Raw genomic sequence first — 23,968 nt, 5'->3', positions numbered from 1 at the left:
TCACTCCTACCTTGGAAAAAGTATTGTGCAGTTTGACAAAAGACTTTCAGAGCAACCCTCAAAGCTGTGACAGTCACCATGGCTATCATTTTGTTACATTCTACCTGACCTCTTGTAGTGAGATCTGCCTGCTTGTTGGGGGCTATGAGGATAGGGAAGGAAGCTAGCATTCTATCTCGGTTACAGAAGAACTCTTAGAAATAGGGTTCAGTGGTGGCAGCAGTGAAAAGAGAAAAAAAGTAGGATATGTCACCAGTTTCTAACAGAAAGAGAAAAAAGTCCATCAAAACGCCAACTGGCAATGTCAAAACAAGTATGTAGACTGTCCTGCAAAAGGCCCCATGGGATTTCCAACTTCGATTGTATTTTACTGTAGCTCCCTCCAAGCTAACATGGCAACTGTACATTTCATGCTCCTGCTACTAATCTGATGGATAATCAGACAGCTAACATGAAACAGGGGGGCCTGACATCAAAGGATACTTTTAGCTGTGGCTGAGCATCGTTAAGGACATCAATATCTTCTCCATAGATATCAGCTCGTGAAAGCGGTACACTATCTTTGTATAAAATTGAAAACCATGAGAGACTCAGACTGGGCTCATCAGAAAGATGGTAACAAAGGCAGGATGAAAACTTCAAGAAGTAAGGACATATACATGTTTAAAAATAATTTTGATAATAAAAAAGTAATTCTCTGATGCAAATACAACAGGTAGGACGTCAATTGCTCAGTGCTTCATAGTAAAGGCAGATTAGTGAACTGCATTCATCAAACTTGGATGCAGATTATCTGCCACATTTGAAGCACAAATTAATAGGAACAAATAAGGCACCAGGGTGGGAAGCATTTTTACAGCAAGTAACAAAAGTTTTAATCTCAGTTGAAATAAGACTTCAAAAGGATTCCACATATCAACCAATAGTGAGATTTAAAAAAAAAAAAAAAGATAAACTTCGAGAATGCAAAGCAGAGCAACCAAAACTTCAGACCTGTTTTAAGATCAATCAATATTTTCTACCTAGACGAGTAGAATGCAATTAGCACTTGGGTGATTTTAAAGGCTCTTTTACAGTTGCCTTTAATTGGCTGATGAAATAACAGAACAGTGTGGCTGAGGGCCAATGTTTATTTTTACCCATTACCTGTTTTATTAATGGGATTGTGGGCCACTGGGCCTCCAGGCACACACAAATATATTAAAATATCCCACACTGTAATTAAGTGGCACAGAGGGGATTAGAGCAAATTAAGTGGCTGTTATATTTGCTGTGGGTGTAGTCTAGGTCAGACATTCTGATGCTCTCATGGTAGAGCCCCAATAAATTTTACTTCGGAAGCGTATCTTCAGAAGAAGATATTTTCTTGCAGAGCAAGGGTTTTTAATAAATGGCTCTCTCCACCTAAATAAAAATATAAAGAAAAATGCCCCAAGTGGATGCTCCTACAGTGAAAGAATAGAACACCATAGCCAGGGGAAAGAGCAAGCACATCAAGAATAGCATCAGTTTAAGAAGTGAGATCTTTAGATTCCAGTAACAAAGGACCCAAAATGAATCGAACTTGTGTGTAACTCTCAAACCCGGCACAGGGCTTTCTTCCCCTATGTGAGTCAGAACTTCTGTCTCTGGGTTCTTTTAAGGCAATAAAAATAAGGTGATCACCCAACTGTTGGCCTGTTGGATAACTAGAGCATCAGGAATGCAACACTCTCAGATACACAGAAGAGAGCCTTTCAGGCTAAAAACCTAAGCCAGCACGGTATTGTTTCTTGTTTGATGTGACCAAATCCACTGTGGCAACTAAATGTTAGATTAATTTTAAAGTAGAAAATGTAAGCAGATATTTGCTTTCATCAACATGTTCACAACCAACATGACCACACTTGAGGTTACTGCCGGTGCTGGTCTCTTGTGAATCTTCATATCAGAGAAAAAGCAAAATGGAATGAGGGTAGGGCAAAATGGAATGAAATCTGGAACAGTGTTTTGGCCCAAGAAGAGGACAACTTTGCCTTTGCCCTAAAAACCTTTGGAGAAACACTTCGAAGTGACAAGAAGGGAGATAAATGTACTTACGAGGATCCCGGACTTGCAGTGGGAGGGGGGCCTGGAGAAAGGAAAGGAAAGCAAAAAAAAAAAAAAACAAAAAAAAAACAGTCAGTCTAGGTTATTGGAGGGTAAGTGTGGGTACAGTCAAACCATTCCAGATTGAAGTTCTCAACCACCCTGAGGTGATATTTATTTTTCTGGGATTTATTATTTTGCTTCAGTTCCCCACAACCACTCGAAGAAAAAAAAACATACCAGTGAGAACCTGTCTATACCCCACACAGTTCAGGGCCTGGAAAATGCTAAGACAAGTGTTAACAAATGAGTCACTAGAGTAGGCATCCTCACGCTGCATAGGGAGTCTGCAGGGGGAGGCTGATTGGTTATAGGATCACACGGATTGGGACAGCAGGAGTCTTTGATGGCATCTTGACAGAGAAAGGGCATACATGTGTCGAACTTCCCATCTTCTCTCCCACTGGCATGGTGGTTTAGAGCAGGGGTCTGGGATCAGACAGATCGGGACTCCACTCCTGCTCTACTATTTACCAGCTGGGCAACCACGCACATGCTACTTAACTACTGGGTCTTGGCCTACTTACTTGTAAAATGGATGCATCTGTACCAGCTTTCGGGTTGCCAGGCACATAGGACATTCTCAGTGTGTTCCCGTTCCCTCCCTCCTCACCCTCTGGGAGAATGATGGCCAAAGGCCATCCCCAGCAGGAGGTGGCTTACCAAACTTGACGAACAAGACTCCCGTGGTAGAAACCACCTTCTTGCCATTTGTTGCCACGCACTGGAAGTAGCCTGTATCTGTGGTGTCAAGATTTCTAATCCTCAGTCTAGAGCCATAGTTGGTTGCCCGAAATGAGATCCTCCGGGGCTCCTGGACCACAGGTGCATCATTTTTGAACCAGCGGATGGTAGGAGGTGGATTGCCAGAGACTTTGCAGTGCAGTTCAGCTGTCTGCCCCAGGGACGTGGTGATGTTATTCATCGGTTCATCAAGGGTCAGGTAAGAATCTGTGAGCACAGGGTGAAGGAGGCAGATGAGAGGGGCAGACAGCTAACGAGCATCTCCAGGCAACCCCAATCCACTCCAATGTGCCCCAGCACCAGAGAGAAACTGAACAGGAGAGGCATAGTGGAGACAGACAAGGCATGAAATTTTACATTTACTGAGACCCCACGACTGCTAAACAATCATCCACGGAGTCTGCTGCTTACAAGGAAATGTGATACTAACCACCGCTTAAAACCCAAAGTTTTCAAATGATTATATAGTAACTCATGGATAAGTAAATGTACTTTCTAAGCCAAGACAGAATGAGATTTTGTGTTTCAAAGTATAGAAATATACATGTGCCTTGTTACAGACTCAAACAGTACAGTGAAGAAGAAAAAGCAGCAAAATTCACCTCTAATTTCTCTGCTCCCAAATAACATCATTCTTAACATTCTGGCAAAGATTCTTTCAGTTTATCTACTTTTGATAAGAAAGCATGAAAAACTGGAAAAGCAGGAGCACATATTTACATCCACACGACACAAGATCAAGAAGGATGCTGAATCTTCTTGCCAGTGATGATATAAGCGTTACAAAGGCCAGCCAGGTCACTGGCAGACGAAGTAATGAGGCAATGAGTATTTCCATAATGTTACTCATATCAACCATTAACATGTTACAATATACAATTCTATAGATTCAACTTCTAATTGAGACATAATTTACATTTTAGGAAATGTACCAATCTAAATGTATACATTTCCATAAGTATTGACAAATGCATATATCCATGTAACCAATACCCTTACCAAGAGAGAGAGCATCATGAACATCCCAGAAAGTACCTCTAGGATCCTTTGTAGTCAATCCTTGCTTCCACCTGCACCCTTGCCTCCATTCTAGGCAACTGCAGCTCTGATTTCTATCATCATAATTTTGTCTGTTCTACAATTTCATACAAATAGAATCATACTGTATGTACACTTTGTGTTTGGCTTCTTAGAGATTTATTACGTGAAACATTTTAAAAATGAAATAAATTTTATTTAAGCATATTCCTCAATACTACATTTTAAACCTCACATTGATATTACTTGCAGAATCCAGTTGCAGAGAAAATAATTTGTTACTTAAAAATTAAGTTCAATATATATATTTTTTTAATTGGTCGCTTATTCATATATAAGGACTTTTCTTTGGCTTCGTTTTCCCAGACCAGCCATTCTTGGGTAGGTCTCCCCTGCCATTCCCTCGCATTGTCCCCTGTAATTCCCTGAACCCCAACCTGGGATGGCTTATTAAACAGCTGTCCTCTCTGCAGGACTATAAACCCACAAGGGCAAGCATCTAGAATGTTCTTTTTTAATGTTTTTAAATTTATTTTTAGAGGAGAGAGAGAGAGAGAGAGACAGAGCATGGGTGGGGGAGGAGCAGAGAGAGAGGGAGACACAGAATTCAAAGCAGGCTCCAGGCTCTATGCTGTCAGCACAGAGCCCGATGCGGGGCTCAAACTCACAAACAGCGAGATCATGACCTGAGCCGAAGTCTGCCACTCAACCAACTGAGCCACCCAGGCGCCCCTAGAATGCTTTGGTCATCACTGCATCTTCAGTGTATCCTACTGTCTAGCAGCATTGTCCAATAGAACTCTTTGTAATGATGGAAATGTTCTATAATCTACATTGTCTAAATGGTAGCTGCTAGCTACAGGTGAGCTACTGAGTACATGATATGTAACTAAAGCTACTGAGGAACTGCATTTTTCAATTAAATTTGAACAGCCACACGTGACTAGTAGCTACTGTATGGTACAGCACAGGCAGAGCATAGATTTGTTGAATTTAATGGAACTCTGTTGAAAAATAACCTTTTTTTGGAGATATCTAAGGTGTTAATTTAAGTACCCAAATTCCTATAAAAATGCTTTCATAAATGTCCAAAATAAATGACTCGTTGTTTACCTTAATTTTCCACAAAAAGATTGGGGAGAAATGTCAAAGTCTAGGCAGCCCCACAGAAGGACGTCACACATGTGAATGACATTTATCATATGTGAGTGGTAGAAAACAGATTAAGTATGACTATCACTCACTGTGTTACTGTAATGACACTTTTCATCCCACTTAAACCACTGAATAATTATGCTTCATAACAGAATCACAAGCCCATAAATTAGTTTGCTAATGCCTTGCTTCTTTATATTCTGATCTTTATCTCTGATATTGTTCCTATAATCTATATACATATATACTCAATCTGTGAATGTGTTTGCTGATAGATATACGCACATGTGTTCCTAAGGTGTTTGAGCTACGACCAGACTAGACAGATTAATTAACAGGTGACTTTATGGTGCTGTCATCATGGCTTCACAGACCCATCTCCTACCTAGAGAATAGCTAACTTTGTAGCCTCTGTAGAAAAGAAACATAGAGATAGCAATGCCAATATAAACATAGTGACTAATCCTCCATTGGGCAGGTTCTGAAATTCTATTGATTGGGTTTGAATTCTGGGTCTGCCCCCAGTTATCTGAGTGAACTTAGGCAAGCTACTTAACCTCTGAGTACTTCAGAGGCAACTGAAAAAAATAGGAATAATAAATCAGGCAAAATTGTTAGAGCATTAAAATTAAATTGGGTAACACATGGGATGCACTTAAACTAGTGCGGGGCAAAAAAGTAAGTACTCAAAATGTTAATCGCTGTCATTGTGATTCTTCTTATAATAACAATTTTTGTATTATACTTTTCAGGTTACTCAATCTCATGTTCTCCTCTAACAATCTGGTAAAGTAGGAAAGAAGCATTAATTATCATGATGAGGAAATCTCAGAGATGCACTGACTGGCCCCATGGTTTTCAGAGAGCTGCACATTGTCCCCAGAGCCTCCAGCACTAATGGCCTTTAATTCTTAGGCTCAGCCAAGCACTTAAAGTTCAATTGAGCCAGGTGGCCAATACAGTAGTGAGAACAGATAGACTATTTAGAATCCTATAGTATGCCAGGGGATTTACCTCAGTATTCACCCGCTCAATAGCCCCACATGGGAGGAATTGTTGTCATTGCTTTACAATGAGGAGACCTAGGACCAGAGAGGTTAAGTGACTTGCTCAAGGTCACATTGTTGAACTGAGGTCTAATCCAGACCTCTCTGACTTCCATTCCACCAGACAGCTTTGGCAGCTCGAGCCCCACTGGGGGGTGGGGACAGATTTCAAACTTCGGCCCTAAAATAGAGCAAGCTGGGGACACACATACACACCCACATGCCCTTAAGTCCTGCCAGGGTTGTCTAGTTAATGGGTCTAAGCTTCAGCCATTGTTCTGGTTTCCCTCCAGAGGCCAGGTAACTCACCTGACCTGATATCAGTTTCCCCTGCCTATTCCCTGGCAAGCCCTTCTCCCTGAGGGCCTGTTTTCTGTCCTTTAATAGGATGGGTCCAGCCTTGAGCTGGAGGGGTCTCCAGAGTGATGAGAGGTGTCATCACCTAGGTACCTCCACAGCCTGGCTCTCCCCTCCCAGATTTCTACCTTCTTTCAATATTGAAGCTACCCAACACCAAGCCACACTCCCCAGAGGCCAGGGTAATAGCTGCTGGGTTCATGCCTCAAGGGTTAACATTACCTGCTGAGTTTTAGTCAAAAACCAAAGTCACTTCTCTTTCATTTTCCCAGACAAGTGGTTGCAGCCAAAGCCCAGCAAGCTTTATGGCCAAGCCCACATATCATATAAAAAGGTGAGCTGCCACTTTAAACTATGTCTTTGGCTCTAAACTGCAATTACTTTACATGATACCAGAAGCACAGGCACACAGAGTTTTAAGTTTTTTCTTCTAAAAACATAAATTAGGCAAGAACCAGAGAGTTCCATAAAGGAAGATAGTCTTTCAAGTACCCTGTGAAGGTGTACTTAAATGTATTGAAAACAAATTAGTGAGGGCTGATCTAAGGCACAAAATCAACCTTCACAGACTCTGGAGCCAGAATGCCTGAATTCATGTCCTGGATCTGCCACTTATCGGCTGTGTGACCTTGGGCAAATTACTTAACCTCTCTGTGTCTCAGTTTTGTCATCTGTGAAGTTAGTATACTAGTATCTTCCTAATAGGGCTATTTCAAGGATTAAATGAATTAATACATAGCAAGTGCTTTGACAGGTCTGGCCCCAAGCAGCATGTGAGTTTCTGGTATTTTATTAGCTATATTTTTCTTTTCTTTTTCTTACAAATATCTTATTCATAAAAGTAGGGGGTGATCATTCATCCAACTGATGGGTGCCTGGCCAAGTCTGGCAGATTTACAGCAAAGGACACATGAGGGGTGAAGTCACCTACCTGAGATCACATAACTAATAACTAATAGGGAAGAGTGGTTAATTTGTCCATGAAGTTCTATACAAAATCTACCTAAAAATACAAAGGAGGATTACAGGGCATCTTGAAATCAGTGTAGTAGCTGGCCCAAGGGGTATATGTCCAGAGAGAACAAAGGAAGCGTAAACAAATCTTTGTGTTTACGGAACAAAGGAGACTTGCCACAAATGCAGGGAATTTGGTTTTAACTTTTCACTGATAAAGAATAATGTTCAAATTTGTTTGCCATCTGTAGCTGCTCACTTAGAACAAGCAAATGGTCTGGTCCTCAGTTTGGCAAAGACTAGAAGCATCAGAACAACATTTGGCCTAAACAACATGAAAGCATTCTGTGACTGGAATAAGATAAAATAAAATAAAAACGCATGTCTGTATCATTACTATCAGTCTTGTTGTTAACAAGCCCCTGGCTACAATCCATTCTCTTTCCAGAACCAGCTGGATCCTTCTGTAGCAGCCTCGTGGACCACACTCGGGGATCCACTCTCTTCTCTACTCCCAAAGTTTGGTGTGGCCACTGCAGGCTCTGACCTCTGACAATGTGTGCTTGAGCCACGTCATTCTTCTTTCCCTTCTTCCCCAGGCCACAAATGTTGGCAGACTGGCCAGTAGCAGGTGGGGTATAATCTGGCTTGAGAGAGAAAAATATTCCAATTCTGCTGACTCTACCCTCTAGTTTTGTGTTACTGTGTCTCCCAGTGGTGGTACTGGTAGTAATGATGATAATGATAAAAACATCAACAATGATGGTACAATAGTGATAGTGATACTAGTTAAGACCGAAAGGGTATTTACTATTATGGCATGTGTTGTTACAAACTATTGTTGTTATTCTCATCTCACACATCAGAAATTTAAGGCACAGAGAGGGTAAGAAAGTTGTTCAAGACCCCACGGACAGTAAGTACAAGTAAATCAAATTATTGATTCAATGCAATTATGATCAAAATCCCAGCAAGACATTTTATGGATACGGACAAACTGGTTCTAAAGTTTATATGGAAAGACAAAAGATCCAGAATAGCCAAAACAGTATTTAGGGAGAAGATCAAAGTTGGAGGACTGACATACCCAAGTTCAAGTCTTGATATAAAACTACAGTAATCAAGATAGTGTGAAAGAATGGACAAATAGATCAATGAAATAGAGCAGAGAGCCCAGAAATAGACACACATAAATACAGTCAACTGATCTTTGACGAAAAGCAAAGGCAATAGAAAGGAACAAAGAGAATCTTTTCAACAAACACTGCTAGAACAACTGTACATCCTCAGGCAAAAAAAAAAAAAAAAAAAAGGAAGAATCTAGACACAGATCTTACACCTTTCACAAAAATTAACTCAAAATGGATCACAAACCCAAATGTGAAATGCAAAATTATAAAACTCCTGGCAGATAACTTAGGAGAAAATCTAGATGATCTTGAATACCAAAATGACTTTTTAGATACTACCCAGAAGATATGATCCATGAAAGGAGTAATTGATAAGCTGGACTTCATTAAAGGTAAAAAGCTTGTGCTCTGCAGAAGACAATGTCAAGAGAATGAGAAGAAAAGCCACAATATAGGAGGAAATATTTGCAAAAGAAACATCTGATAAAGGAATGTTGCCCAAAATATACAAAGAACTTAAAAAAAATTTTAATGTTTATTTTTGAGAGAGAGAGAGAGAGAGAGAGAGAGAGAGAGAAAGCAGGAGGAGGGGAGAGGCCAAGAGAAAGGGAGACACCAAATCCAAAGCAGACTCTAGGCTCTGAGCTGCCAATACAGAGCCTGACGCAGGGCTCGGACTCATGAACTGTGATATCATGACCTGAGCTGAAGTCAGACGCTTAACTGACTGAGCCATCCAGGAGCCCCAAGAATTCTTAAAACTCAATGAGAAAGCAAAAACCTGATTAAAAACAGTCTAAGACTTTAACAGATACCTCATCAAAGATACAAAAATGGCAAACAAGCATGTGAAAAAATACTCCATATCAGATGTCATCAGGTAAATGCAAATTAAAACAACATACCATTATATACCTATTAGAATGGCCAAAATACAGAACACTGACAATACCAAATGTTGGTGAAGATGTGAAGTAACAGGAACTCTCATTCATTGCTGGTGGGAATGCAAAATGTTATAGCTACTCTGGAGGACAGTTTGGCAGTTTCTTACAAAACTAAACATATTATTACCATATGATCTATCAATCTTGCTCCTTGGTATTTACCCCAAGGTGATGAAGCCTTAATATTCACACAAAACCCTTCATACAGATGTTTGTAGATTTATTCACAACTGCCAAAACCTTGAAGAAAACCTTCAGTGGGTAAATGGATAAACTGTAGTACATCTAGACAATGGAATATTATTCAGCACTAAAAGAAAATGAACTATCAAGCCATGAAAAGACATGAAGGAAACTTAAATGCATATTATTATTATTATTATTATTATATAATTTATTATCAAATTGGTTTCCATACAACACCCAGTGCTCATCCCAACAAGTGTCCTCGTTAATGCCCATCACCCACTTGCCCCTCTCTCCTACCCCCCATCAACCTTCAGTTTGTTCTCTGTATCTAAGAGTCTCTTATGATTTGCCTCTCTCCCTCTCCGTAAACTTTTTTCCCCTCCCCCTCCCCCAAGGTCTTTTGTTAAGTTTCTCAAGATCCACATATGAGTGAAAACATATGGTATCTTTCTGTGACTGACTTATTTCACTTAAGTGCATATTATTAAGTGAAAAAAGCCAATCTGAAAAAGCTACATGTTGTACAATTTCAACTATATGACACTCTGGAAAAGGTAAAATCATAGAGATAGAAAAAGATCAGTGGTTGCCAGGGGATTGGTGGGGGGGCAGGCAGGGGATGAATGAATAAGCGGGACATAGAGGATTCTTAGGGCACTCTATAATGGGGGGGGTACATGTCATTACAACCAATAGAATGTACAACACCAAGAGTGAACTGTAATATAAACTATAGGCTTTAGGTGGTTATGATGTGTTCACCAATTGTATGATGTTGTGGGAGGATGTTGATAATGGGGAAGGCTATGCATGAGTGGCAGCGGAGGGTATATACAAAATCTCTGTATCTTACTCTTAATTTTGCTGTGAACCTAAAAACTGCTCTAAAAAGAATAGTCTTTAAAAAAATTAGATGTTCTAATTTTGTGTTCTAGGAAACAAGTTCTCAAACCTTTGGTTTCAAGACCGTTAAATACTCTAAAATATTGAGGACCTCAAAGAGAAAATTTAAAAACATTTGTTTACTAATTTATTGAAATATTAAAAAATAAGCTCATTACTTATTAACATGAAAAATATATTTCAGTGAAAAATAACTATATTTTTTATACACACATAAATAGTGAGAAGGATGGCATTGTTTTCTATCATTGTGAATCTATTTGGCTTAAGAACAGACAACTGGATTATCCTCTTTTTGCATTCAATCTGTTGAGATAGGTTGTTTTGGTCAAAGTATATGAAGAAAATGTGGCTTTACACAGCTGGTAAGGGGAGGGGTGTTTTAATAGCCTTTTCAGATAATTTAGAATATTCTTCTGTGATACTACACTGAAATTTAACAAGTGGTAGTTTCTTAAAGGTTAGTTGTGATGTGAATCTGATAGGGATCAGTGAACTTTTCATAACCTGTTACGTTAAAATGGATTGGTTTATCTTGCACTTTAAAGATCTTTTATCCACATACAATTTTGTAACACATGAATTGCCCATTTAAAAAACATTGGTTCAATGAATTGCCAAGATGGGTAAACTGAATTAGGTAGATTTTCCAAATGTGAACACATTTAATTACATAGTAGAGAAAAATCATTTTTGTTAATATCACCACCAATCTCATCAATAAAGACTGGAAAGTTGTCAAGCTCATGGTGGTGGCTAGGAGTTTTCCAAAATTTTAATTTTTGCTTAGAAGCTCAAATTTTATTATTGGCTAATACTATCTCCTATTTACTTGAAGTGGCAGGCTTATTTTGTTCATTTTCAAGAATACTCAAAAATAACTAACCATAGTTTGACTGTCAATCTTTTAGTTTTTTTAGTATAGTTGACAAGCAATGTTCTATTAGTTTCAGGTGTACAACATAGTGATTCAACTTCTCTATATGTTATACTATGCTCACAAGTGCAGCTACCATCTATTACCATACAACACTATTACAATACCATTGACTATATTCCCTATGCTGTACCTTTTATTCCTGTGACTTACTCATTTCATAAGTGGAAGGCTGTATCTCCCTCTCCCCTTCACATGTTTTGCACCCCACCCCCCGCAACCATCAGTCCTTTCTCTATATTTATAAATCTGATTCTGCTTTCTGTTTCTTTGTTTATTCATTTGTTTTATCAGATCCCACATATGAATGAAATCATATGGTATTTGTCTTTCTCAGCCTGTCATTTTTTTTAAGTAAAAAAGTGGGCAGTTCAGTTCACAACTCAACTGCTTTTCTTTGCGACAGCCATAGTATTTCAGCAGTCAGCACATCTGGGTACCCATTTTGCCATATGGAATATTAAAGATAGGTACTCATGGGTCAAGATTTAATTAAGTTAATCATTAGTACTGCTTCATCAAAGATGTTCTTTTTAAAAAAATTTTAATGTTTATTAATTTTTTTAATGTTTATTTATTTTTGAGACAGAGAGAGACAGAGCATGAACGGGGGAGGGTCAGAGAGAGGGAGACACAGAATCCGAAACAGGCTCCAGGCTCCGAGCTGTCAGCACAGAGCCTGACGCGGGGCTCGAACTCACGGACCGTGAGATCATGACCTGAGCCGAAGTCGGCTGCCCAACCGACTGAGCCACCCAGGTGCCCTGGATGTTTATTAATTTTTGAGAGTGAGAGAGAGGATGAGTGGGGGGACGGGCAGAGAGAGAAGGAGACACAGGATCTGAAGCAGGCTCCAGGCTCTGAGCTGTCAGCACAGAGCCTGATGTGCAGCTCAAACTCACGAACCATGAGATCATGACCTGAACTGAAGTCAGACGCTCAACCAACTGACCCACCTAGGCACCTCAGCCACTGCACCTCAGCCACTCAGACACCCCTTCATCAAAGACATTCTTTTCTTTTTTTTAATTTTAATGTTTATTTATTTTTGAGAGAGAGACAGATTGAGGAGGGGAGGGGCAGAGAGAGAGGGAGACACAGAATCTGAAGCGGGTTCCAGGCTCTGGACTGTCAGCACAGAGCCCGAAGCAGGGCTTGAACTCATGAACCATGAGATCATGACCTGAGCCGAAGTCTGACGCTTAACCAACTGAGCCACCCTGGAACCCCTGCCTAACCATTGCTTTTGTGTAATCAAGATGGGTAAACTGCAGTTCAGAGGACTTAAAGACTTATCCCAGACCTATCCCGGCCAACAAATGGCAAAGCCAGGAGCTGGACTCCAAGCGCAGTGCTCCTTCTGTCACGCTTGACAGCTGTTCTTCACTGCCCATCTGGGCCCTGGGTCGGTATGAAGCTCTCAGAACAAACTAGTTTAGCTTAGACCCTGTGCACCATAAGCCAGAGACCTCTCTCTCTATGGCCTGCTTCCCATTTCTGAATAAGCAGCTTGGGGTTTGGGGGCAACTCTAAGTGATTATGGCACTGCCCACAAAGATCTGGGCAAAGACCTGAGCAAATTTTGGGACTCTAAATAAAAAGAAGGATTTGATATTTTTGTAACATAGGAAAATGAAATACTAGTATTCTTTTAGTGCCACCATGTCCTCCATTACCGGTAGAAAGTGATGATTATAGCTAACACTTTTGGAGCATTTACAAGGTGCCAGACAACCATTCTAAGTACACTGTACACATTAACTTCTTGATCTTGAAAACAATCCCATGAGTTAGACCCTATTATTACCCTCATTTTAGAGATAAGGAAATGAGACACAGAGAGGTTAAGTATTTGCCTGAAGTCACACAGCTAGAAAGTGACAGAGCCAGGACCCAGACCCAGACCTTTGGACACAAGAGACCATATATTAGCCAATGCACCATTCTCAATAAACCCAGACTGTGGTCTCTCATGGTCCCCCACTTCCCGTAACCAGGACTACAGAATATTCTTGCCCTTTTTATGAGTCCATCCAGCACGTGACAATACCCACCGGCACTGAGAACAACTAAATCACTACCAGTTACATATGACGTAACTAGAAGTCACCATTGAGAATGAGCTTTTTAAAATACAGTACAGGCATCGTTCACACTGATGCTTAATCAACCTAAAAAGTGAACTGTGAGAAAAAAGAAGTTAGTTTATGAGCTTTCTGGGAATTGAGACCCTATTTCCTCCTTTTTTCCTTTTTGTATTCCCCTTAGCACTCCATGTGTTATTGTGAACTTCGTAGGCATTTAATAAAGGCTGGTTGATTAAGTAAATGGAAGGCTCAAGTGTATTTCGGGCAAATGAGCTTTGGAGACACCCCATTTATTACTTACCCATTTGACAAGACGTCACATCCACAAATCCCTCCCAACATTTATTACTTAATTTTCAAAGTGCCCTCCCACTCTCCTCAGGGAGGGAGGTGGGGCCAAGAGTTATAGTTTCATTTTGACAGGTGAGGGAAACTGAGATATAAAGAGTTTAATGGTCTTTTGCCATGGCAACCCAGCCAGTCAGCCGGGGAGCCAGTCACAATTAGACTTAGGGCCTAGGTCTTGGTATCAAAGAGGCACATGCCAAAATCCTGGTCTCCTACAGGACCGATCCTTCTCAGAAGAGGGAGGAGGCTCCCCAACATGAAATAAAATGCTTAGCTAAACATAAAGGAAGGCTGCCAAACACAGTTAGGTCATCGCATTTGACTTTGAGAGAACATTCTGTTCACGCTATCAACCTGCATTCACTTTCAGCACACTTCACCATAAATACTTCTGACTCACTATCTCGGGAAATATTTTTTATCTTAATAAACTCAATGCACAACATAATCTAAATCGGCTTGCACATTCTTGAGTTGGAGCCACAAGCTGCATTTAATAAAAATCAGTGGAAATAGCAGGGGACTTCTGAATAACCGCAGTTTGTTATCTGACGTGGGGCTGCTGGGAAGTCTCGAACACACGGGGAGCAGGAGGTCGGTAAGTTGAAGGTACGGAGAGAGCTCGAGACCACTGGATGACCCCACTTGCTGGAACTTAGTTCCCACTGGAGGCACTATTTATAATAATGGCCTGTGGCATGGTAATTAAGAACATGGCTCTGGAGTTGGATGCTTGGCTTCATAGCTGAGTCCCACCTCTCACCTGCTGGTACTTAACACCTCCCCTCAGTTTCTCTGACTGTAAAATGGGGCCAATAATTGTACTTCCTCACTAATGTTCTTGTGGGGGTCAAATGAGATAATCAATTTCTGGCGCCTCCAAAGTATTCACTGCAAGGAGCTACAATTAGCTACAGCCAGAGATTCTCAACCCTCCAGAACATCACTGTCGCCTGGGGAATAACAAACAAACAAAACCAACACCCATGCCTAGGTCCCATCCTTAGAGATTCTAATTTAATTGATCCTGGGTGGAGTCCATGTACAAGCATTTTTTTTTTTAGATGCCTCCCAAACATTCTTCCAAACAGTCAACGGGAGAACACTTGGCTGCAGTAATTCCAACCCCCATTGTCTGACCACTGATTTTCACCTGGCTTCCTGCTAAGCCCAGTTTTTACTGTTCAACAATCTCCAGGAGGATTCTCCACTACAATTCCTGTCATTCCGAAGAAACAAACACAGAGACGTTACTGCACAGAAGATACCTCAGCGAAGGTAAATATTTTCTGGCTGAACAAACCTGCTACAGAGCAGACGATGAGATGCTTAGAAGTCAAAAAGAAAAAAAGAGCTGGTCTGGGCTGGGTCTGGGCCTACCACTCACCTTTTCTTGAGAGCTCAAGTACTAAGGCAGCAAGCTGAGCTTGGGCTGAATGACCTCTGAGTAACAAGAGAGGTTGAAAGGGTGTCTGTAGTACCAAAGACAACAAACAGCCAAATACACAGCTCCTTTCTGGGGAGCAAATGCATATAGATCAGAAATGGTTCTACAAATGTGCACTTAGAGCAAAAACTCCTATAAATCTGGACTAATGGGGGAAAAGCAGCTGCCTTTATAGGTCTTTCTTTAGAAAGCACAGTAAATACACAGCAACTCAAAGGAGTTTATGAAAACTTTGCTACCTAGAGGCTTGATTTAATGAATAGGTCATTTTTACAAGTGGGCCAATTGTATGTAAATGGCCTCTTAAAAGCTCAGAGAAACTACTTTTCCCTCTTAAGTAGTTCAGATCTACACAGAATGAGAATGGCTGGGCTCCAGCATTTAGACTGCTTTCTGTCCCAACTATAATTAATAAAGGTGGAGGGAGAAAGGAACAAAGGTGTTGAGCACTGATTCTATCAGGCACTTTATATATATATATATGTATATATATTATTACATTTTTTCCTTCACAGAACCCTGTGATGTATATAGGTTTTTGTTACGCGATTTTAAGGAAGATACCAAAGCTAATAGAGGTTTTAGTGTTGCCATGTCTGGCGTGGCCGGGATGAAATCCAGTTCTGACACCTTCTCCTGCCCCCACTTCCAACTTGTCTCCTTTCAATCTGCTATGTGATAACCTACTGTCATTAAGAACCTCTTCCATTATCAACTCACCTGAATCCATCCAGATGACATCTCATTTAAACACCAAAGATGCCATGATCTCTACTTACCCTTATTTTTTCTCCAGGAGCAAGGTATCTAAAGGGATCACTGGCAACTGCCAACAAGGTTACTCTAGTGACTTTTAAACTTTTTTGGACTTCTGTGACTTATTTAAGTATCCAATTTATTGTACTGCAATTTTCAATCATTTTCATTATGTGGGGATTATTGTGATTATTATTTATTATTATTATTATTATTATTATTATTATTTATATTTTTAGGGTTATTGTATTCATATTTGTCACATGTATGTTTCATTTAAAATTAGAAATAATAAGAATACTTTAAAATGATGAACAGAAACACAGTTAACCATCAGAATGGTGACTTGACTTTGGTATAATCAATCCCATCCAGCTGAAATTCACAAGGACACAAGATTCTGGCTTGAGAACTGGTCTCTGCATCTTAGAGAAATATTCCCAGCCTTATCTCTGACTCTCCTGGTCTTCATCGATCCTAACTATAAAGTAGTAATTATTTTAATTAAATCCCCATCCTCAGCTGAATGCTAGGATGATAAGTAAGTTCATGGGTTTAAGAGTTCTTCCGATGTGAGGTACATCTACATTTCAAGCCATGCCTAGCAGCTTTTCACACCCCTTCAAAACCAAACTAAATAATACCAGCAAAACCATCAGCTATTACCTTGCCTCCCTAGAACTTAGAAAAGTACTAACTTGAAAACAACAAAAACAAAGGAAAGTTTTTGACTCTCAGGCTCAGGCCCTGCATGCCATCCTGCAATCTAAAAACTGCATTCTTCCCCCTTTATGGGTGGGTTATAAGCCTTTGTAAAATGCTGACAGACCCTAACTGTAGCAGGACAGGATGAGTGGGCCTGCATAATGAACTTTTAAATTACCAGAGATAGCATCTAGAAGGCCAAGCCTGAGAGATATGTTTCTAGTTTGGGCTGTGGGCCAACGCAAACAGAGCACATCATAAGTCATCTGTGCGATTTCAATACCATGGATAGGAGATGCCTCAGCATCAGCATGATGCGTGATCCTCGCGACGGAAGCCTGTGGATGCTTCTGCACCATGCAAAGGCAACAGTTTGCTTTCAGCCCTGCTAGGAAGCCCTTTTTGAGGAAGAACCAAGCCACATTCAGGGCCTTCAAAGACAAAATCATTGTGTATTTTCACTACCCTGGCCTGACTCTGCGAGGCAGCGGCTTGTCCAGTCATAATAAATTCTCAAGCATTTGATGGCTCTAAGGGATGCCCTGGTGGCTTTCAAAATAAAAGTTTGCCATTCTGGCCAAGGAATTTCTATTCCTATAGGGACCATCTCAGTTTTCTAGTCACATCTTGATTGAACAGATCCCGAATCTTTTGTGTGCCGGTCAGCATTCCAGCAAGATTCCATTGCGGCCAACATTCCAGTTTCAGGTTTTCCCAGAATATGAACGTCAGGGGACATGAAAGGGCACACAAACCATTCTTTCCCCTCTTCTCCATTCACTGTGCAAGGTTTGTATTTCAAAATTTAAAAGAATCTGCTGACTGGTCCACATCTCAGATCTCCTGTTAGCAGTATACTGGAGAGGACCCTGTCACCTGAAAGTTCTCTGTTAGGAATGGGGTGGTTTTGCTCTCAAATTTTGAACCAGTTCCCCCCAAATTAGGCACTATCTGCTCTACTTCTTCAACAAAACAGAAAAGTACTAAGCAATCTGGAGATGAAAACTGGAAGGGGCACTATTTTCTCAGTAGTAAGAGGCAAGAGTTAACAAAGCAGACAAAGCAGGGAACACTGGGGATCTGTGCATGCCCTTTTCACTGGTATAGCACCTTCACCTTTGCACAGGTTTGCTGGGAGTAGATGCAGAAAATGTTTGATAAAGAACAAATGGGTTGAAATGTTCGAAGATCTCTCATCCTGGCTATAGTATCAGACAAGTAAAGAAACAATCATACTAGAGTGTGATCTGAGTATGTTCAGGGTGATAGAGGACCCGAGAAAAGGGAAACTTGACCTGATTTCTGGGCCAAAGGTGACACGTAGCAATCGGTAGGAGGTATGGCCTCTGTCCTTCAGGTTCTGTGTAAGATCTTGAAGGGAAGAGGAGGAGACATCCCAGGGATCTAACTTGAAAGTATGTGTCAGAGTGAAAGTAAAGTTAAGTGTATGGTCAAGATGTTGATCATTGAAGGAGATTGAGAGGGCGGTGAGACCAAAATGGGCAGGCCATGCCACAGTGGCAGAAGGGCCAGGCTGTCCCCTGTATTTCATTAGGCATAGTAGGCAAGACCCAGAGCAGAGTGGAGGGGGAGAGAAACTTCAGACTTCCTGTCCTCTTGCTGGGATCCACAGGCACTTGGGGGAGAGGAGGAAATGAAGGGGAAACAGAAGAAAAATAAGTAAATATTTATCAAATACCTATGTAGGCACTGGGGAGGTACCTGTCCCATCTCTCTTCACAAAATATTGATGGGAAAGAAACCAATAAACATAATCAGAAAAAGGTAAGACACAAGGGAAGAAAAATGCTGTCTTCTACTTAGGAAAGGCTGAGCATGCCCAGCTGCAGAAATCATGGAATGTATGACAGTAACAGGGGCCATTCTTGAGCTGGGCCTTGGTGGAGAGCAGAGGTTCTAAGACCAGAGAGAGCAAGCCTGGGAGAGACAGGGGGAGTGAGGGCAGAGAGCAAGAGCTATGCAGTTGCTGAGGAGAGTGGGAACATGCAAGGTGCAAGGTGCCACCCTTGATGACCCTCCTGACATGACCCATGTGCAGCTGCTGACACAGTGTCATCCCTACAACTTCCTCACTTTACTGTGTTCCCCAGTGGGGCATGAATGATGTTTGAAGCAGGAAGTTTCTTCCTGTAGGATTGCCCTGCACATGGCAAGGTGTTTAATATCTTAGGCCTCTGCCCAATGAATGTCAACTGCATCCCCTAATCATTGTGGCAATGGAATACAGCACCACATATCCAGCCACCTTGAGGAACCCTGAGGCATCTTTTCATCATGATCTTAATAACCATCATGTTAACATAATACCATTAAAATTTGTTTAAAAGACATCATCTGGACGAGAATGTGTTCTTGAGAGGCTCCCAGCCCCTCCCCTGGTACCTCCCCTGCCTTAAGCTAAGCCTGGGGGGGGGGGGTCTGCTTTCAGGAGGTGGAAGTGGAGGAGATGGCATTCTGTGGGGGAAAGGAATGGCTTGAGTAAAAGCTCAATCAAAGGCATGAGTGTCTAGAGTGCATGAGAGCAACACAGAAGAAATCATCCCCATTTGCTTTCTGGAAAGGTTGTGGATGAACAAGTAGTAGGCAAGAAGGCCAGAAAGAGAGGCTGGGCCAAGAATGAGAAAAGACCTCAAACAGTAATGAAGCATTTTGTACCTCATCTGGCTGGCCATGGGCAGCTTTTACACAGTAGTAAGCCACACAACATGTGCCCGGAGCTGGGCTTCAGGAAATATGAGCTGATCCCGCAGGGCAGGGAGGATAGAGCTGGTGAAGAGTGTGATGGAGAGAAGGGGCTGGAAGGGTTCTGGTTTTGTACCTATCTCTATTTCTTCCTCCCCAAGTAGGTATGACCTCAGAAATCCAAGGAAAAGCAGCCACAAATCTCTGACCGTGGATTTCCATCAGAGACCACAATGAAAGGATTTCCCCAGTTGGGGAAAATTTAGTTCTCCCTCCTATTTACTTACTCTTAAAAATAATGCTTCAGCATATATCTTTATGTGTAAATCTTTTTTCCCTTTTATATTATTTCCTAAGTTCCACTTCTAGACATGTCTCTCACTCCTTCCTGGCAAGGCCCAAATATGAGTCTTCTGTCTGTTCCTCCAGAGGGCCTGCCACAAAATCCAGCACACAAGAATTTTATGACAGAATGAGACCCTAACCCTACCTACTCACCCACACTAACTCCTAGGCCACAACACTGTGATTATGGCTACCAGTGGCAAAGTAGTCAGAAATGATGTAGCTGTCAGTGGGGCCAGAAACTTGCAGTTGCTCCCAAAACCATGGCTCCCAACTCCAATGTAAGCTCCTTGGGGCCAGAGATAGAGCATTCATCCTTTCACATCCCCCTTATGTGAAGAAGTATAAAGCAGAGATGCAGAAACAGGTCTTAAAGTTCTTAGACACTTCTCTTATCAAAAGGTTGAGTCTGTGCCTTCTTTCCTTACACTTGGGAGGTCCTCTGTGATCCTTTTAAGGGAGAGAATGTTGTAGAAGTGACATATGTGTGGTGACTTCTGAGGCCAGGTTAGGCAAGGCTGTGTAGCTTCTAATAGTTTCTCTTGGGGCAGTCCCTGGGAGAGCCTTCAACCGCCATGTAATGAGTCCAGTTACACTGAGGCCACCATGTGGAAAGGCCTCCATATGGAGAGTCCACAGGGAGAGGTAGAGAGAGAGAGTGAGCACACTAGGTTCCCATAGAGCTCCAGCTGTGACAGCCCTGTTTGAGTACTCTCATAGCCCAGATGTCTACCAGACATGTGAATGAGAAAGCCTTCAAGATAACCTAGCCTCAGGCACCATCTGACTACAACCATATGGTAGACTCTGAACAAGAACCATCTGGCTGAGCCCAGTCAATTCCCAGAAACATGAGAGATAAGAATAGATGATTGCTTTTGGAATCCATTAAGTTTGGAGTGGTTTGTTACCTAGCAATAGATAACTGATACACTGTCTCCATTTGAGACTCTAAGGAGTGAAATAATTCTCCAGAATAGCAGACATTTACTTAAGATGTACCTTGTGGCAGACTCTGTCCGAGAAAGTTAAGGTATGGATTCACACACAGTCCCTGCCTTCAAAGGGCTTCCAAAGGAAATAAGATATGAACACAAGATAGGAATAAGGCTTCCAAAGGAAGTAAGATAAGATTATCATAGATATTAGAAAAGAGTGCCACAAGAAAGGCACAGAGTATATGTGATGGGAATACATTCTGGGAGATTTCTAGATGAATTTGCTCTGATGATGAGTTAGCAAAGGTGGGAAAATGCCCTTTCATCTAGGGTACCAAGAGTAAGTATGAACATTCATCTATTTGTTTACTTGGTCATCTATGTAATCAAACAAGTACATACTGGAGAAAGAGTCAACCTGTCTTTGTTCTTTGTTAAGACTCTGATTGACTGCATGTAACAGAAGCAAACTCAAGCTGGAGTACAAGGGTGAGAAGGAGCAGATGACATGGATGAGGAATTTACCAGAGAATGCAAGGGTTTCTGTGGAACTCTGGCAAGGAGTCCAGCCAGGCCCCACGAGGAACAGGAACAAAGACTGGAAAGCTTCTGGGAACCAGGTCAGGATTCCCCCTCCACCCTCTATCTTTGGTTCTTTTTATGAATCTGTTTAAATCTCCTCTCTTTGTAAACCATTTTTCTTGGCTTTTCTGCACACACAGCAAAAGATAATCATTTCATGTTATCTACCCCAAGTTAATCTCATGGCACCACCAGCAACTCAAACATTGGCTGTCTCTGAGTCCCAATTCCACGTTTGAGGAAAGGACTCTGATTGTCCCAACCAGGGTCAAATGCCCCTCCTCTGGTCCAATCAACTCTCTAGAGGGGGCAGAGTTACATAACATAAACATGGTTGCTAAAGGCTCATCACCATGGGTCTTGGGAGCAGTTATCAGACAACAGGGAGTTCTTATAAAGTAAGCAGCCTTGCTCAACAGGGATTATTATAAAGTCTAAGACATTGTATGGATTTTTGATAAGAATAACAATTTTCTAACTTAAGTTCCCTTTTTTAGGCACACTAAAATCCTTTCCAAAGCCACTCTGGAAACTCTGAAAAATTTTAGGAAGAAGAGTTAATTTTCACAACTCAGCCAGGTCTTGCACAATTATCATTGTTTTCTAGCACCTTTATAATGCTACTGTGAACATTATGACAATGTGGCTCATGGGGAAACCTCAAACTCTAAGTTACCAGGCTGTACCAGAGAGCCTCCTTTCTTGCTACTTTATCAAAAGATGGGATTTTAAAAACATAAAAAAAGTCTCCACTGAAAGCTACTGAGGATTTGGGTACCACTTTAGAAGCCACTCTATTTGTGGATGGCCCCGCAAGAGAATCAAGTCAAGCCATTAGGGAGATTTTACTGAAAGGTAGGTGCCTCAAGATTCATGCTATTGAATAAAGAAAAAGTAGTAATTTTTGACATTTTGATAATCACTTTAGGGTCTGGTTCTTATTAGCCCCATTTTTGCCTTTTAAAAGGTATTTTTTTCCTTTTTCTTTCTTCTTCTTGTTCTTTTCATTTTTTTTTTTTACTAAAAATGTCAGGAAATTTGGAACAGAAACTTACAATAAAACACGTCCCCTGACCGTATGATCTATCAATCTTTCAGATAAACAAAATACTTATAGAAGCCTGGAAGAAGGCAGTTAACTAATAATAGTTGTTGTATTGGTAATTATCATATGCAGTTGATCTTTGGGAAGTGGAATAGAGGAGAGTGAAGAGAACAGGAAAATGTAGAGAGTGACAGAGTGAGTGTGTGTAAGACAGAGAAAGAAAGAATTCAATAACTCATTTTAACTGTAAATGCTTTAAAATCTTACAGATGCCAACAGGACACTCTTGCATACTTTTTTCCCAATCATTCCATTTTGCAAGCTACATTATTCACAAATGAGACATTCAAGAAACACCAATTCTGAACTAAAAGTGTGCACACTACCAGTGGAAAAGCAAACAAAAGCAGCTAATGTACTGTGGCTAAAAAAATTTTCAAACAAAGTGGCAGTAATTTACTGCCCTTCTTCTTAGCTGGACCCCATGAACATAATCAGAACCCCCAGGACTGATGGGAAAGTGTGATTTACAGTAAGTCTCAGGATAATAAAAGAAAATGAAAAAGCAAATTGCGCATGAACATGAAAGCTGTATTTCTTCCGCTTTCAGCAACTGAATCAAATTTCCAGCCAGAATTTCTGAGTGAAACTTAGAAGTCCCTCAAGAAGCAAACTATGAGCCAGCCAGCATCCATACTTGGACACCGCCCCAGCTGCCTGAATGACATAATTAATATTTAGAGATGGCAGTGATTAAAAAGACCCACACTACCCCATCTGTTTGGGTGGTAAGGAGGTAAGTGGACCTGGGTTTGAGTCCTGGCTGTGTTACTGGCTGCCAAGTGCTCTCTGGCAAATTATTTAACATCTCCAAGCTCCAGTGACACCTGCTACCTCAGATTGGTACGTGGATTAAATAAGATAAAGTATACCAAGTACTTCAGAGGGTATTTAGCACATGCTAGTAGTCTTGATAAATTTAATTATAAATTATAAATAATACACTTTGCTAAGTGAATTAATATAGTTAAGGCATTTAGAACAGCATTTGGTACATAGCAAAGTCCTATAAAGTGTTTGTCAGTATTATTACTGTATAGTAAAACCTCAGTTAATCACAATGTTTAGACATTGAGGTGACTAAGTTACTTTATTTTCATTTTAAAAACCTCCTCCAAACCACTTCACTGTTCAAAGTCTTTGAAAATCTTTCTAAAATATTTGAGTCCACTTTTCAGGATTAGTAAGTATAATATGTTAATATCCATTTCAAACGTTTTACAGTGGGGTGCCTGAGTGGCTCAGTCGGTTAAGCGTCCGACTTTGGCTCAGGTCATGATCTCACGGTTCATGGGTTCAAGCCCTGCATCGGGCTCTGTGCTGGCAGCTCAGAGCCTGGAGCCAGCTTCGGATTCTATGTCTGCCTGTCTCTCTCTGTCCCTCTCCTGCTCGTGCTCTCTGTCTCTCAAAAATAAAGAAACATTT

The 23,968-nt window shown here is 41.0% G+C and overlaps 1 protein-coding gene across 1 annotated transcript in view; it reads right to left on the bottom strand.

The window, feature by feature from the left end:
- ROR1 (receptor tyrosine kinase like orphan receptor 1) overlaps positions 1-23,968 on the bottom strand; it is a 329,138-nt gene that overhangs the window by 125,406 nt on the left and 179,764 nt on the right. The window contains exons 6-7 of the mRNA XM_042948610.1: positions 2,791-3,078; positions 2,080-2,110 (exon numbers count right to left, since the gene is read on the bottom strand). Of these exons, the coding sequence (XP_042804544.1) occupies positions 2,080-2,110; positions 2,791-3,078 (319 nt within the window). The remainder of the gene's footprint in view (positions 1-2,079; positions 2,111-2,790; positions 3,079-23,968) is intronic.

This window comes from Panthera leo, chromosome C1 (genome assembly GCF_018350215.1).
Source record: "Panthera leo isolate Ple1 chromosome C1, P.leo_Ple1_pat1.1, whole genome shotgun sequence".
Taxonomy (NCBI): Eukaryota; Metazoa; Chordata; class Mammalia; order Carnivora; family Felidae; genus Panthera; species Panthera leo.
This window is presented reverse-complemented; position numbering and strand designations above follow the sequence as displayed.